The 17,622-nt window shown below is 39.6% G+C and overlaps 1 protein-coding gene across 1 annotated transcript in view; it reads right to left on the bottom strand.

The window, feature by feature from the left end:
- The window catches only part of MAST4 (microtubule associated serine/threonine kinase family member 4), a gene marked incomplete at its 5' end in the record, with an annotated part of 55,980 nt that overhangs the window by 510 nt on the left and 37,848 nt on the right, over nucleotides 1-17,622 (bottom strand). The window contains 10 exons of the mRNA XM_009698944.1: nucleotides 1-3,404; nucleotides 4,242-4,423; nucleotides 5,121-5,257; nucleotides 7,036-7,158; nucleotides 8,979-9,208; nucleotides 11,952-12,152; nucleotides 13,879-14,111; nucleotides 14,214-14,341; nucleotides 16,275-16,387; nucleotides 16,616-16,738. The exon at nucleotides 1-3,404 is cut by the window's left edge and continues 510 nt beyond it. Of these exons, the coding sequence (XP_009697246.1) occupies nucleotides 1-3,404; nucleotides 4,242-4,423; nucleotides 5,121-5,257; nucleotides 7,036-7,158; nucleotides 8,979-9,208; nucleotides 11,952-12,152; nucleotides 13,879-14,111; nucleotides 14,214-14,341; nucleotides 16,275-16,387; nucleotides 16,616-16,738 (4,874 nt within the window). The remainder of the gene's footprint in view (nucleotides 3,405-4,241; nucleotides 4,424-5,120; nucleotides 5,258-7,035; nucleotides 7,159-8,978; nucleotides 9,209-11,951; nucleotides 12,153-13,878; nucleotides 14,112-14,213; nucleotides 14,342-16,274; nucleotides 16,388-16,615; nucleotides 16,739-17,622) is intronic.

The following is a 17,622-nucleotide window of genomic DNA, read 5'->3' as shown; positions in this document are numbered from 1 at the left end:
CAGCGCCATTCCTGGTGTGGCAGCCATACGACAAGAACTCTGCCCGCTGGCAGCAGACAAATGTTTTATTGCAATCTGCTTGTTTGCATTCTCTGGCTGTTTTTGATTAACTTGTCCTTTTCCTTTTGAATCTTGAGAGCTTTTGCTACTTGCGGTTGTTTTTTCTGCTCCTTTCCCTCTGGCATCGCAGTTTGCAAGGCAAAGGGTAGGCTCTACTTTCCCACTGTCAAGTTGAACATAAAGTGCATCAGTGCATATTTTTCTTTCAGGTCTCTTGTCTGCAGAGATGATCTCGTTACCAGGACTTCTGCTTGCCTGTTTGGTCAGCAAGAGACAGTCTTTCACAGTGGAAAACTTTGGAGACACGGTTTGTTTTTCACTGAACTGAAGTTGCTTTTGATCAGCGGATTCCCCCAACCCTGCTGGCTCTGGCCTCTGCATCTGCTTAGAACTGTCTGGGCCTGCTGGTACTGGGCTGACAGCAGAGGATTTGGGTTTGGTGTCAGGAGTGATGCTGCTCATTTGGAGGGTGGCTACTGAGCCATACTCCAAACTCACAGGCCTTTCAGCCTGCACATGCTCATTGCTCATTTTTCTCAAAGAGCCTGAAACAGAAGAAAGGGGATCTAGCACATTTTTACTGGCATGTTTCCCATCTTTCCGGGAGCTGGTAGACACTTGAATAATAGTTTCTTTTTCTTTTATGGTTGGAGTGCATGGTTTTTGTGACAATGTCTGTTTATCCAAGTACTTCGACTTAGAAGAACTAGTATCAGAGGCTGGCCTGTGTTTATTACTGCTGCTTTCCACACCAGCAGCAGCAGGCTTCACATGTTCTTGAACACCTATGTGAACATCTACAGCACAGTTTCTGTTTACAGTGTCTCTCACAGCAGAGGAGCCTGAAGTGTTAAGTTGCTGCTGAGGAACTTGGCTGGACTGCTCTGTCTCAGTAGTTTGAAGCCTTATGTCAGTAAGCTGTTTCTGGTCTGTCTGTCCTAAATCTTTGGCAATGTCCTTCTGCACAGAGGAAGCCGGTGCAGACTTCTCATTTTTAGGATCACAATCTGTTAAGGGTTGCATGGGCCGTTTGGATGGAAAAGCTTCACTCTTTGACACTGCAATAACTTTCTTGGACTCACTAAGAACTCTCTGCTTGGTTACATCCCTTTCCACAAAACTACTAGCAACAGTTCTGTCATCTTTGCTGAGCTGTTTCAGTGATTCTCTGCCATCCTTAGTTTGTGCCTTGGGGCCAGTTGCCTGCATTTTTCCTTGCATCTGAGGTGGAACAGCAAAATCACCGCAATTCTTTTCATTGCTTTTAGAGTAACTGGTTATCAGGACATCCGAGACAGATACCTTCAAAGATGACTCCCTGATCACCTCCACCTTTGCAGGGATAGGCTCAGAACTTCTCTGGGCTACTGGCTGTTTGGCAGGCAGCTCCTTTTCTATTTGCTTCTCTTTTCCTACAGCTTTTTCAGGACTGCTTTGGACAGCAGAAAGTTTGGAATTCGTTTGAGTAGTTTTAGCACTCTGACTTTGAGTAACAGAAGACTTTGCCTCCATTGAATTACTGTCCTTCTGTTTTGAAGGCGAGGTGTCTTTCTTTTGAACAGCTTCGATAACAGAAATATTGCCTTTAGCAGCTGGACTAGAAACGTTTTTCTCTGTCAGTACTTCTGCAGCCGCAGGGATGACTGGTGGACTTGGAGAACTCTTGCTTGTTCGCAGAACCTGAAGCTCTGATACATTGACCTTGCCAGATTTCGAAGAGCTTAACAACTGCTCTTTCTGACAGGCCAGTTCTAGCTTCCCACCACTCCCTTGTGGTGCTGGGGGTTTAGGAGATGCCCCATCACTGCTGGTGCTATGTCCTTCTGGCAGCACACACAAATGCAGTTCAGTCTTCGAAGCCTGTGGCCCAGAAAGTAAGGCAATGTCTAGTGTGCCTTCTATTGGCTTCAAACAGGAAACAGATCTCCCATCAAGTTTATATTCTGATGGACTTTTTCTGACAGAAGCCTCAGTGGAAATAAGGGCTGATTTTTCCACACTCACGTCCGCTCGGCTATTCAAGGTCTTGAGAGGAACAAAAGAAACCGAGTTAATCTGAGCAGCATGGGCACTGCTGATAAATCCCCTACCATCGGCAACTGCACTCGAGTCCTGCTGTATGCTTATGGGTCTGCCTGTATTAAGTTGAAGGCATTCATGAACATTTGATGTCAATTTGGGTTTCAGCACTGGACAGACACTGTCATCTTTTTCTTCAATGGATATTTTCTTTCTAAGATAATCAAAATTTGTAAGTTTACCATCTAATCTTTCAAATTTGACAAATTCTTTTGTTGGTACATTTTTATCTGTGTTTTCTCCCTTTCCATTTAGCATCCTGTCAGAGGACTGAGGTAGCACATCTTGCAGTGTACACGGAGGGGAAATTCTTTTTAAGTCGTAAGAAATATGACTGAGGTCATTAGGCGAAGGCCCATGACACAACATCTGTGCATCTAAAGCAATACCATCATTTGATCTCAAGTTTGCATTCTTTTGAATGGTGTCTTTGAGTAGGCCACCAGCTGACTGAGTCTCCAAAGCAACAATTTTTGTTTCAAACTGATTTGATCTTTCTAATACCTTCTGGAATGCTTTTTTGTCTCTTTCTTCCAATCTTAAGGTACTGGGATTTTCTGGTTCACTGCTAGGTTCATGTATAGCAGCATTTGCTTTTTCAGCTAAGTCTTGCTTTTTCATAACTATCTTGACCTTCAGCTTCTCTCTGTCTAGCTCATCGACGGATTCTTGCCTTCCTAATTTTCGGGAGATGGGTCGTTTCAAGCAGCCCTGCTCTGCAGGCCTGACTCGTGTGAGTGATGGCATGTCACATACATTCTCCTCCAGGCTCTGAAGACTTACTTCCCTTTGGGACAATTCTCTATTCACTTCTTCCTGGGTCACTTCCAGACTGTGTTTTCGCGAACATAAGTGTTTCTTATCACTGCCATAAGAGGGTGCAAGTTTCTCTTCAGATTGGACTCTCTTTAACAGTGGAGATCGTGGTGGCTCGGCACTCTTTGGCCTAACAATATGCCTTACAATAGTTGGAGGGGAGTGCATTTTGCTAGGAAAAGATTGAGTTATTTTTGTATTTCCAATTGAATGTCCTAGCAATGGCGATGGAGATCGCTGAGGGGATGTTGGCTGGGGTGTTGGAGAAGGTGTCCGTGCAAGAGGAGAGAGAGGAATGCTACCAGCTGACTTGCGTCTTCCTGATCTGTATCTTTGTCCACCGAGCTTTGGACCCAAGCCATGAAGAGTGCTGGGTCTTATGTGTCCTGAACCAGCTGGAGAATTGGGTCCACTTGAACTTGGGGAGCTACTCTGGGAAGAGTTAGTACCTACAAAAAAAGAACAAACAAACAAACATAACAACAGCAAGATTTTTTGAATCTTGTCTAAATGTTCAAGTGAGACACAGAACTTTCACCAGTCTGAAAGGCCTACATGCCGTCTGCTGCCACAATGTTCCAAAATTTGAAGGTTTTGAGTGACTGGGTTGTAAACCCCTCATGATTCCAATTATGTAGCTATTTCTCCCTTTCCTCCTCTGTTCCTTCACCCACGTTAAGTTACCAGTTCCTTCTGTTTAAATAGAATAGCTAACGCTTTCTGCCACTTCAAAGCAATGATTAAGGTTTTCCAAATAATTTACCTTTGCCAAGGCATTGTACAACAGCAGTCACTTTTAATACACACTAAAATCAAGACAGAAGTAAAACAGGAAAAAGGGGCAGGCTTTTCGGAGTCAGAAAGATGCACATTTCAGCACCCACACAATCTTTTCAGCAATAAATCTGCATTCATCAGTGCCTATGCTAGCTCTATTATGTAGTAACTACTTCCTCAGTTTCATTCTTTTCTCAGACTCTTCAAGGCAAGATTCTATCTTTTACCCCAAATTCGCATCGTTTATTACTCAAAGCCATTGGACTTGGATTTAAACTCTGGGACAAACCTAGCAGCCAGTTCCCTTATAGGTGCTTCTGTATAATGAAAACACCTTTGATTTTGCATTAGGAATCTTTTTCCCTTTTCCAAACAGAAACCACCTGTTCAATGATTACGTTTGTCAGAGTTGGCTACTCCTAGCACAGTGTAACAGATCTGGGGGGGTTTACAGGAAGTAGAATACACTTTAAGTCCTTCTCCTCTGCCTTCCACTCCTTCACACTCACCAGATGGAAAATCAGGAGTAGAGCGGTAGCTTGGTGTAGGTGATCTAGGAGATAAGCTGTGGGTTGGAGACCCAGGCAAGCTCTCCCCTGATGAAAGTGATCGATTCAGGCAGGAGAAACTTCTGCTGGTGTGAAGAAGAGGAGAGGGTTGCTTGGCCAGCTTTTTAAAGAGAGATCTTCTCCTAGTGTGAGAAAAGCACAGTGTTAATCAGAAGTTAAGATGCACAGAATATACTATTACCACAGGCAAAACTCTTGCAAGCTGACATTGTTTCCCTCTCCTATTACTCTCAGAAGAGCAAATACTGAATCTATGTTTACGTGAAAGCAAACAACACTGCAGAGCATGAAGTCTAAAAAATATCCTGATTTGCCAATAGGTGGGATATATAATGTAACTAAATCTATTTGTACTAGAATGTACTCACTGTATTTCAGAAGAACAATTAGCTCCTTATGAGTATAAATTTTCATTTTCTTAAGAGCCCACCAAAACTGAAGGAGTATCTACGAAGTACTAGCGATGTGTTTACAAAATACACATAAACTTATCATCAAACTAGAAATGCCCATAAACTTAGTCCTAGAAAGTTTAATTAAACAAATACAAAAAGATATAGTTAAAAGACACAATCTTAGTTGTTCACTTTCTTTCCCATATGTATGTGTGTGCCATGTAAAATTTTTAGGGGTTATTTTAACAGATCTAGTTCAGGCAAAACAGGATTGGAAGGATGTGTTACAACCGCAGGATCTCACAGAAGAAGGTAAAAAGATGTAAAAGACAACAGAACTGTATTAACTTCATATTTTAAATTAATTGCTACATATACACACACATGCAAGGAAACAAACTCACCATGAAAAAGGATTACTCACCGCTCTAAACTCTCTTTCTTCTTGGTTTTCTTACTGCGCCTCACCATTCGGCTCCTGCAGCTGTTACGCCTGGCAGGTCCTGTCTTGATGGAAGTGTTTTCAAAAGGGGTCGTTGTTACTGAGACTTTGTTACCACTCTGCCAAAATGGAGGAGGAACCTTTAGGCTCAAGTAACACAAGACAACTGTTCCTTAAATTGAAACTATGCCACCAAAGCGCATGCAATGAGAAAGAATTCCAGCATCAGAATAAGAGCTGGCAGTGTAGGGAGCCCTGTGCAGACATTGCCAGGCTAATTTATATCAGATAAACAATGACTGGAAAATTCTCAAATTCTGCCAAATTTCCAAAACTTCCTCCATTCCAGCTTTGGGACAAGGAGAAATTCCAGTAATTGTATCTAGACAGGAGGAGACCAAGGACTGACCAAGACTGCAATTTTCAAGTTGAAAGGTTCTACAGAAACATCCTGTTTTCCCCCAAAGAACAGCTGTCACTGCACAGTGGTCCATTCACTGGCTATTCACGTCTGAGGATACCGACTGTTACAATGATGAAATGGAGGAGAAAACTTAATCTTCATTATCAATCCCAAACAACCCTCTTACCTTGTTTAAAAGAGATAATATACATAATTAAGTTCAGCTTTTTAGGATTGTTTGCATGAATAGATGACTCAATATATAAAACCAACTTGAAATATGTTACATTTTAAAAATCCGTACCTCCTGCCCAGCACTGTATACCACGACAGCGAACCCCTTTTCAAAGGAATTCAAGTAGCCCAAATTAATTTATAGTACAGCACATTTGGATGAACAACAATCTCTCAGCTGAACTGATTCTTGTAAGTAGTGTGCAGGGTTGTCATGTTTCTCTGTATCTGACACAGAAAACAACTGTACACCCAACTGCCTAAAATTACAGAACTTTCTCTTACACATTTCTTGAGAAACTGGAAAACTTGGAAGTTCCTCTTGGATTCAAAAAAGGTAAAAAGACTTAAGGAAAAGTGTATTTTGCATCTTTACTCAGCTCTTTATATTTCCCCATTACTTCATTGCTTTCTAATCTTCTTTTGTAACTGACTACCTCCCTTTGACAGGGAAAGCTCTGCATGTAACACCATAAATTGTTAATAGCAAATACACAGCTGTCTGAAACAATTCTGACCTAACGTCAATCTGACCTGAAAAGACTACATAAAAACTGCAATATGATGAAAAAAAAGAAAAGTGAAATAAGTGGAAAAACAGTGAAAAGCTATGACTAGCATTCATTAAAAAAAGTTAAGTTTTTTGTTTGTTTTTACAGAAAAACTGTAATTTTCTGATAGGATATACCTTGGAAAACTCCACAAGAGACACATGTGACATTCATAAAAGTCCAACTGTAGGATCAGAACATCATTAAGTAAAGAAGCTCTGTGGGACGTGCCTGGCTATATATGAGACTAAAACCTTTTGAGTCTTAAGATAAGTAAGTCAAGTTCCTGTACAGTAGGCAAGAAAATATTTCATATTCTTTGCTTCCACTTTTCCTCATTGATTTCCCTTTAAAAGGAGAAAATGAGAAGTATCACCATCAAAAGCCTGAATTACCTGACGAAGATCGGGGAATTCAAGAAAGTGTTTGAAAATGTCACTTTTTTTGAGAGAGACAAGAGATACCTCCTTGTGTGAGTGCCTTGAATGTACTTCAGTTACCTCAGTAGCAGTGCCAGTTTACTGCAGAGAAACTAAAATCATAGCAGGATATATGAAGTCACTGACCTTTCTCCAGGCCTGTGCAACAGAAGCTTACAGTTTTTCTTGAACCACAAAATTTGGTAACTAATCTCTGAAGGAAACAAACAATCCCTCAATCCTCAGTGGAAAAAGCAAGCGCTTTCGTATCCCAGTTGCCCAAGAGTTACCTTTAACAACAACTCAATAACTTCTGTATGAACGAGACCATGCACTGGCTCTCCATTGATATGAGTAATCAGGTCTCCAGCTTTTAAACCCGCTTCATAAGCCGCTCCTCCTTCTTCCACATTCTGGAAATCAGACACAAAGAGAATATACTCAAAATGAACTACTGTTTAACCTTTATACTTTCAAGAGTAGCCTTTCTTTAATGAACTCTTTCTGTAGAACCAGTGACAATGAAAAAAACCAAACTTACAGATATTAAGTTACCTAAAGGAAGAAAAGAAGAAAAGTCAGACCAGTCATTTCACCATCAACTACTTACTTAAACTTTATACTTACATGGGTCTTGGAATGGTTTCAAAGTCCACTGAAACACTGATTGTTGTCACTGGTATTAAGTAAGCCCTGTATACCAGGGCAGTTTTCATGCATGATAGAGAGGGGGTGATTCACTCCCCACAGCAAAATTTCAGAATTGAATGAAGATTTTTAGCATCCAAAACTGAGAAATACTGATGTCATTAAGGCAGTGGTCACATGCAGTACCCTAATCATCATAAAAATTAAATCCACTGTCTAGTTAAGGATTGTTTTCATTTGGTTCAAATTCACCAGGCTGCCCATGATAGGGAATAGTGCAGCACAAAGGTGACAAAGGACCAAAATAAACTGAATTACAAATAATTTTGAAGGTGGCTTAAATAATTTATTATGTTTTAAAATGCGCTTTTGGAGAATTTTTAGTCATTCAGGTTCCACTGAAGCCTACAGTGTTTACAAAGCTAGCAAACCCCAACAAACCTACAATATTCTGAAAAAAAGTCAAGGTTTCACTTTTACTGCAATGTACCATTTTTTAGTCCCTTCCTTTCACTGATGTGATGCTACACCAGTGACAAGAAATCCAACTTTTTTATTTATTCCATTATCAAATGTACCCCATTCTCCAGATTCAATGTTCTTGATGGATTAATAGGTCTGAGAGGTAAACAACACGAATAAAAAAATGAGTAATACACTATCACATCAGTAGCATTGCTACTTCAAAACCTACACTACATATTTAAAACAAAGCATTGTAGAAAACATCAAAGCTTTTGATATATTTGTAATCAATTTCTCAAAATTATTTTAAGGTAGTTGAAATATTTTTAGTTTACACACACAATATTTATGTAAAATTTATGTAAAATATGTCATTTGTTATCAACCTCAATTATAAAATAAATATAAAATACATCTATATTTACATAAATATATACATATATGTATTTTAAAATTAAGGAGGTTGATAACCAATGAAATGCAAGAACTGCTGTCTTTTCCTTTAGCCTATCTCCCACCGTTCAAATCAGTAGTGAACAGAGGATGAAAAATACACAGTTTATTCAAGACAGTCAGTCTTTTTCCTGTGCCATAGAATCCTCAAAGGTATTCATAATTCCAAACGATGTGCACATTTCTACACAAAAGAAAGTCAGTGCTTGAGATCAGCCTACTTGTGTTTAGTAAAACATTGTTGACTTTCATGAATCCCTTAATTGACACAGTTTAATAAACTCCATGTATATTTCAACAACTTCTGTTTACAATCTCCTAGTTTTGCAGATCCTGCCCTCAAAGACAGGTTGCACGAACTCTTTGGTTTTCGAAGTCACAGTACTCTGAACTTAGACATGGATAATTGCCAAACTTGCCCAAAGTTAAAGTGACCCACGCAGAAGGTCAACATCATATGTAGGTACCACTTCTGCCAAAGGTGGCTTGTCATCCTACAGCCAACACTGGTCTTGTGTACAGGCACAAATTTAACTCATTTATTGGTACAACATCACAATTTACACAGTAGCTGTCAACAAACAGATACCATGTACAAAAATAAAACACAAAAACATCATTACAGTTTTCTGTGGCTGTATATAAGCACAAAAACATGTTATCTTACCCAAACAATATGGTGAACAGTGTAGATATCGCTGTCACCCACATAAACCCTGATTGCTCGGATGGTGAAGCCATACTTTTTTCCTGAACTGTGAATTACTATTGGTTGATGAGAACTTGCAGCAGCAATTGATGAATCACGGCTGGGAGATGAATCTCGGGAGGATGAAGGATCAGATGACAGGGAATGAGGAGACATAGGACTTCCCAAAGGAGAAACACCAAACACATCTGGAAGAAAAAAATTTGCCTATTAGACTACATTCTGAGCACACACAAATACAAGGAATTTGCTTAGTTTTATGACACCTTGGTGCCAAAACATATCATTGTCTTTGCATAAACACTCTCTCCTCAATCTGTGTGTGTCTTAGTGAATGAGAAATTTAACCAACAACCAGATCCTAGAACTAAATTTCTTTCCCCGTACTGTAAACTGTATTTTTTAATGCAAGGGTTGTTAGATGTAGACTGCTTTTTCCTTTTAGATAGGAAACACACTCATTGCTAACTCTGAAAGAACAAAATTCTCAGCCTCTTCCTAACAAACACTCATGAAAAAAAAAATCAGACTTTGGTAGCAGATGTTATTGTGACTACACCCAAACCCATCCCACAAGTCATCCAGCAGTGCTAAACAAAGCACTAGTAGTTTTTTTGGTTTCAGTTATATATAGAGACAGATAAAGACTACTGTAATTAAACCACAGTATCTAGTTGGTATATAGGACAGTAACTCAGTGCTTGTACCAAGCCTCCATTTCTACATTCTGCTACATCATGTAATACCACAAGAATTTCTTGCAACATCAATTATGGCTTTGTTTTATTTCATTGTTTTGAAAGCACTATGCACTCATGCTTGTGCAAATGTAAACACAACTGCAGCAGCATAAAACACACTTTAGTGACTGTAACAGCGTGACAGCTCTTCAAAAGAATGCAGCCCTGAAAGATTCCAGGTTTAGTGTCCATGCCAAACCATGTCATGCAAGGGCAGATACGCTTTGACAGCACAGGCGCTACTCCCTGGATGCAAGTCACCAGAGGCTCTCAGAGATCAGTATCACTGAGTTAATGCTGAAATCCCACAGAACAGTCAAGCCCCAAGGGGGCTGTCACTGTTACCCTCTGGCTCTGACACATGCCCAGATCTGCTGCCCTCTGCTTTCTCCTGCATGTGGGACACGTCCTGTCACTCTCAGCTACATGACTCAGGTTGGGAACACGGTTAAACACGAATAAGGTAGCTTTTTTGGACAGTAATAGGTATAGCTAACATATAAGCTTTTGGTTGATATAATGACGTTTTTAGTTGTAGGTAAAGCTAAGTTTGGATTTTATAGAACAATGTTGAGATTAAACTGAAAGAAAACCATCGTTTAATGAGCACAGTAACTCCGTCTGTATCATCTCTGAACTTAGTGATTCTTACTTGACAGCTGTGAAAGAACTACTGGAGTACAAACTGATGAATAACTCTTGAGTGTTACTGTTATCTGTGTGTATATGGTTCTCCTGTGATCGCTAATCTCAATAATGAGCATGCACCACAGGCCCTCTACAAGCAGAATAAATACTCATGGTGCTAACTGTTACAGGGGTATACCAAAAAAACACTTAGGACATTTGGGAGAAAAGTATTATTTGGAAGAAAGAGTCTACACAAGAAACAAGGCCAAAGTGTTTGCAAGCTGCTTGGAGTTTTCACTGTCAACACTGCCCTGAACAGGTTGAGCACATGGTCACTATCTTTCTTATTCTAAAAATAAAGTCATCTTCATCTCTCTCATGCATTTTGAGAGAACGATCATTCATATTTGGACAGCATCACAGAATTGTTATGCAGGGGTAAAATACTCCTCTAACTGAGACCCAATGTTTTCCTCTTGACTCACCTCATTAAAAAAACCTCAAGGTTAGCTGCTGGAATTACAGGTACTACCTAGGAAGCCTATGCTGTCCTTTAAACCGTATGGTGAAGAAGGGTAGAAAACATGAAGTGAATCAGAAATTCCTGCACTAATAGGGATCAGATGGGCCTTTCACCTTTCTAAGGTCTTCAAAACACAGCCATGATAGCACAGTGCTCGCTCACCAAGGTATTAAAGAGCACATAGGGCACATGCTTTACAATCCAAAGACAGGTGAAGACTATGAGGAGAGCCAGAACCAACTCTCAACACTGTACAATACTCCACTAGCCTGAGGACTCAAAGCAACCTGCTGAAGTTACTGTCAAAGCCACCCTTGAACATATGGAGCAAGTGTAGGGTTATGTTATCAGACCAGCAGTTACTTAAGTATTATATCTAAGGTCTAAAAGCAGCATATGAGTGGTGTGCAAAGTTGAGATGTAATCCCACTTTTGGAAAAAAATCCCTCAAAGTTTGAGAAGTTTGGACTTTGATTCTGAATCATTAAAAAGCAAAGCACCAATGCTTCATCTGAAAACACTCAGTACTACAGTTATACTTCCACTTACTTATAGCAGTATTTCTGGCTTCAAATTTTGAGCACTCCATTTAAGTCAATGTAGTACAAACAAGACTTTTGTGATACTTCTCTCTGGCTTATCACCTTTCCATATGGGAGACAGGAGAGACTAGTCAGGCTGTAACAACAGCTGTTCTTGGAGCTGTACACAGTGAGTTACTTAAAACTTAAGCTACACCCCTACTGTAAGATGAGCAAAGGACTGAAGCCTGCATCCTGCTGTGTAGGCACACAGTCCAACACAAAGTAGTCACCACTAAGCTACATTTTTGCCTGTCAGAGAAGGTCCCTCAGCTGTAACGTGACCACTGTAACTCGCTGACAAGACTGCCCCATCTAGTAACGCAGGTGAACAACAAAAGAAACAAAAAAGCATGACACAGAACCCATTCTGGACTCTCCAAAATCCTGCATTTACATAATAAACCATGAAGTATGCATAAATTGTAACATTTCAAACAAAAAGATTTATGTGTACCTCCTGGAATCATGAGGGACAAAGCACTTGCAGAAAGGGACTTTGTGACTTTTCCAGAGATCCTCTTTTTCTCCGTGCTTTCTAATCGCTGACGAGCCACGTGAGATGCAACCTCACTGGGTGGCTTTGAGGCATTATCTGTACTGTCCACACTCTCACTTCTTCCATTTATCTGATCCAAGTGCTCTGAAAAACTGCCAACTGTACAAAGAAGAAGGGATAAACACATTGAGGGAAATCTGGGGGTCAGGAAGGGGAAATGGTACAATTGTGAGACGGGAATTTTTCTTTCTGTTAACAAGTTCATAAAACAACATTACAGAAATCTGAGTAATTCTTCCAGACTTACAGAATGCAAAAACGTTAACAGAATGAATTGAAGCAACAGTTTTTTGTAGTCATTGACTAAAATAAAATAAGAGACAAAAGGTGAAGCAAGTCTCAATATGCAGCACTCACCTTAGAGAACTTAATCATACATTTATTTTTCATATGAACTCCTCCTAAAGTAAATGAAAGGCTCCAATCCTACCTAAGTTGCTTTCAGCTTAACTTTTCCAAAATCATTAAACACTAAGCTTAATTTTATTTTTAATTATTTTCTTTTGCTTTTATTCTTTGGGTGGTTTTCTGCCAGAAGAAATGTACCTGGCACCACTAAACTCAGTATTACAACCACATTGGTATTAGTCTGGAAAGATAACGTTTTGAATAATGAAAAAAATCACCATAAATGCCTTGTGTCATGTGAACAACCGGCATAGGATTTCTTCAAAAATTCAAAGATGTCACAGGAAAGTTGTATGACCTTATGAAACATGCAGCAAGAGTAGGTTGCTTGTTTAAAGACATAGCAGTAATTCCTAGTATTCCTTTAAGGTCACAGAATATCCTGTTGCTAACTGACCACAGAAAAATGAAATTATTCTTAAGTGTAATCAACAAGTGACAGAAGAGGATCAGATGCTTGGAGTTATCACTGTAACTGCTGTGCTAATGCCAACACTGTAACACAGGGCTGGGGAGAGCGAGCAAGACTTGGGATACAGTACAGTCAAGCTTTTAGACAACCGAAAAGAGATTGAAATGGTTATACTGAGAAAACTCAGTGAGGTACAAAAGAGCAATAAGCTGAAGACAGGTGAATGTGTAGAGAAGGCAACTGCAACCTATGTATGGACAATCATGAGACTGATATAGGCCTAGACCTGTGTTAGGTACCAGGTCTAAAACAGTTACACAAAACTCTCCTCTGAAAATACAAAACCAGCAATATACTAGGGCCCTGGACCCTACTGAAATGCATGCAAATACTTGAGCTGGGAGATGGATTCATAAAGCAAATAAATTCTTTACGTACAGAATGGTTTACAACACTTCCTCCTAGATTCCTTATGACAAAAGTGACTTCCACAAGTCAAAGACAACCCTGCTGATGCTGAAAGGTGTACATCATTGAGATGTCTTAATTAAAAACACACAATGGTTCAGCACAGAGTGTTAGAAAACAGCAACACAGATCAGCTGGAATGACTCCAGGATGATGAATCAAAAGGCCACCAACTTCAGCAAGGGAAGATATAAAAATAGTGCTTTAAGTGCTCAAGGGATCTAAGACTCCTTTTCTCTACAGAAGAATCCTAAAAAGGCTCTATGGTCAAGTCACCATTTTATTGAGTTGCCTAGCAGCTCTTCAGAGTCAACGGGGCAACAACAAATCCCAGCATTTCCAAACATGTTGAAACTTTCCCATACATATTTTCATGAGATTTTATTAGCTTGAGCCTGAGCCCAAACCAGACCTCTCTTGGGATGGCTTTTTTTTAAAGTTCTGAAATACAGGACTTCTAAACCACAAACGCCACCGCTAAACAAAAAGTCCACACTGTTTGTAATGTCATCAGTCAAGAGATCCACTGTGAATTACCTGATAGCGTGGAGCTGCTGATCGTACTTGCTGGAGTGGTTACTTCAGGTTCATCTTGCACTATTTCCTCGCTCACAAATGCAGGCTTTTCCTGTTCCTCCCGGGGTCCTCCTATGCCAGAGGAATCACTCTGTTCTCCTTCAGCTGATACGGCCAGCTTCGGAAGCAAACCAGGACTGTGTTGCTGCCTGCTACTCTCAGTGTCAGAGGAGATGGATGTAGATATTTGTTGTCTGCATGAAAAATAAGCAAACTCTCATGCAGTTACTGAGATGATGAGGCCTGCTACTTGGCAAGCAGGAACTGGAGCACTTCCAGCACCTCCTTCTACTTACATTTCAGAATACTCTGAACTCCAGCTTAAAGATTCCACAGAAGGCAATGTTACACTTTTTGTTTTGTCTCCTGCATCTTCCTTTTCTTCACCTTGTGTTTGAGTGACTCGATCTATGCTACTAAAAACCTATTACAGACAAAAAAACACAAAAAACCCAACTCATCACTGACGTATTTGATAAAAAAAGATATGCAGGAAAGCACATTTCAGGTTGTACTCTGCGTGTTCTAAACGCTTATACAGTATTTCAGAGTGCAAACTTCAAACTTCTTGAGCCTTTTTAAATTTCCAAGAGTTTGTGTTCTTAAAGTAACTTTCTTGCTTTCTTGGCTCCTCACATATAGGGTCATGAACAACTTCTCTTCTCATTACAAATTCATCAGTATTCTCCCTTTTTCACTGTGTGAACCAAGACAGTACAAACAAAATCCATAGCCTTGGGGGCTCTAGGTCACAGGATTAATGCACGTCTTGGATTAATTCACAACCATAAAGCCAATCAAGGCAAAAAAGCCCTAACCCTAAGATACTGACTTAGTATCTACCAGTCAGGTGTGACATGCATAAAAATTAATCTGAATTGACTTTGAAGAATAAATTACTTGGCTAAATGATTTATAAAAAAATAAACTCAGATCCTTGAAGTCTGTTGCTTTGCTTAGCTGACAAACAGCACATAGGAATTGTCAGCTGTATATTCTACAGTCTGAGAGGCACAGCTAGAGATGCAATGACATAACAACATTAACAAACCAAACTATTTCTGTGGTACAGAGCTTTCAAAAGGACAGAAGTTCACAGAATGAGGTTGGAAGGGACCTCTGCAGGTCATGTTGTCCAACCCCTCCCCACAAGCAGGGTTACGTAGAGCTGGGTTGCTCAGGACCATGTCCAGATGGCTTTTGAAGACCTCCAAGAATGGAGACTCCACAACCTCTCTGGGTAACCTGTGCGAGTGCTCAGTCACCTTCACAGTAAAAAAGTGTTTCCTTGTCTTCAGACAGAACTTCCTATGTTTCAGTTTGTGCCCATTGCCTCTCGTCCAAGTTACATCCAAAGAAACTGCCTCATTTCCCAGGATCTGAATTTGAAACATACTACCAAGTCAAAATAAGGAGTTTACATAGAATGAAGATAACTACATCCACGATTCCTGTCTCTGCTCGTCCATGCTATCACAGATACAATACCTATGTGGTACTGCATAGCCAGCACGAAATCCACCAATTCCTTAAAGCATAACCCAGGACAAACACACACATACAAACACAGACTTTCCAAGTACCTTTAAACAGTTCCTAAAGCAGGTTAAAGGAACTTCTTAAATAGAAAGCTTTTGAAAATAACTATGCTATGTTAAGACTAAAAGTACATTCATTAGGCATTCCACTTCTATTATTTCCTGCCATACTACCTTCCACAGTTTCATTCACACGTTCACTCTGCTCCTACTCGCGTCCCTTGTCTGGCAATAATTTTAGCTCACATGTCAACTACTAAAGTATACTACCCTTTGGACAGTCAGCTTTACCTTCAATTCACAGTATTCAAATCACTCCCTCAAATCCACATCTTTCCTTGACCAAATCACATGCTAATCACTTTGCTTTTTCCCTTCAGTCTAATGTCATTTTATTAATAGCTGCTATAGGCTAGTACTGTCATCTCTGGTACGCCATTACCTGCAAGATACCCAGGACACAACTGGAGCAACACGCAAACTAGGTACAAGGAAACCAATGTAAGAAACATGCATGAGCATTTAACAGAACAATTTCCCTGAACTTTCTCTTATGCCATCATGAAGTTTCTACAGAAAATATCAACCTATTTCTATAATTTTCTATTACCTTCTTAAGGATTCAAGAAACAACCTTTGTACAGAATCTTCCCATGTTTTTATTTAACAGTATTGATTTCATTCTTGCTCAAATTCAGTTAACGTTTGAAGAAACAATGCCTATACATCTCTTCCATATCTAACATTTCCAAACTCTATAAAAGTAGCAAAATCTTTACGTGCACAATCCATACTAATGTTACAGCAATTTTTACTTACTTTTGAAAATCTATGTGAACATGAGGAAAACTGTCTTATCTCCAAATTAAAATCTTCATCATTGGTATCATCTTCTTCCTCAGTTTCCATATGGTGGTATCTCTCAGAACGAGCTACAGACAAGGGAAATAAAGTCTTTTAGTTTATCAGGAAGAATGGGTATCAAGCTTTAATATTAACTAGAAGCATAATTTTATTCTTATTTCTGCTGATATGTCAAATCACTAGTGAAATTGCAAGCTCCCAGTCATTCTGATAAAGGAGATTTTCAAAGCAGTAAGCAAAAGTCAATATTTAAACACGGCATTCATCATATTTTTTTAGTATCATCAAACACTTACTGTCAAAATAACTTGTGTCATCTTCAGACTCCAACTGTGGAATAAACTCTGCTTTTTGCCTCAGCAGACTATTCCAGTCAAGGTTCCTGAAGAACTGATGCTGCTTTACTTCATATGCACCACCTGGGGGAGCCAGAGAAATACACTGAGCAAATTACACCAATCCTGACTTGGATTGTATGACAAATTATACCAATCCTTATCATTGCAAGGCATAGTCATCACTGTAGGCAGAAAGATCTACTACCCATTTCCACTAGAATCTCCTAAAGCTGTCAGAGCACCTCCCTGCCCCTGTTTTGTTGTTGCCATTTCTTTAACAGTGGTGGCACTGCTTTATTATCGTCCTCCTTTAACATTTCTATTTTTCTGGATATATTAATTATCATGTCAGCTACACTTTAGGCAGATGCATCAGATGTAGTATAAAAATATAAATAAAATAAACAAACATAAATATGTGCACTAGTTGAGTAAGTACAAGATAGAAATTAATGAAGAACGATTCTTAATAGTTGCTCAATATAAATACCATTGCTCACCAAAAGCTCCTTTTGGTGTTTTATAGCAGTAATATATGATTCTATAGGAAACACCTTACCATTTATCTTCTTATTGACTACTGCCTACCTGTTATAATGTGTGTTAAACAATTACACTAATTTCAAGTTAAGAAAAAACAGTAAGAACACAACAAAATACTGGAATTATTGTCCTGGGGAGGCAGGCAAGGATGTTATTAATAAGCATAAATCTAATTCTAAAAACTGAACAGGTAACCTGCAGCAGCAAGTTACTGCCAACTTGACTGTATTGGGTTTATGTGGCACCATTTTGGTAGTGGGGGGGCTACAGGGGTGGCTTCTGTGAGAAGCTGCCAGAAGCTCCCCCAAGTCTGACAGAGTCAGTTCCAGCCGGCTCCAAGACAGACCCAGCACTGGCCAAGGCCCAGCCCATCAGTGATGGTGGTAGTGCCTCTGGGATAACATATTTACAAAAGGCTGCAC

Source organism: Cariama cristata, unplaced genomic scaffold, assembly GCF_000690535.1.
Source record: "Cariama cristata isolate BGI_N322 unplaced genomic scaffold, ASM69053v1 scaffold1824, whole genome shotgun sequence".
Taxonomy (NCBI): Eukaryota; Metazoa; Chordata; class Aves; order Cariamiformes; family Cariamidae; genus Cariama; species Cariama cristata.
The sequence above is the reverse complement of the archived record's forward strand: the minus strand, read 5'-3'. Positions and strand labels throughout refer to the sequence as shown.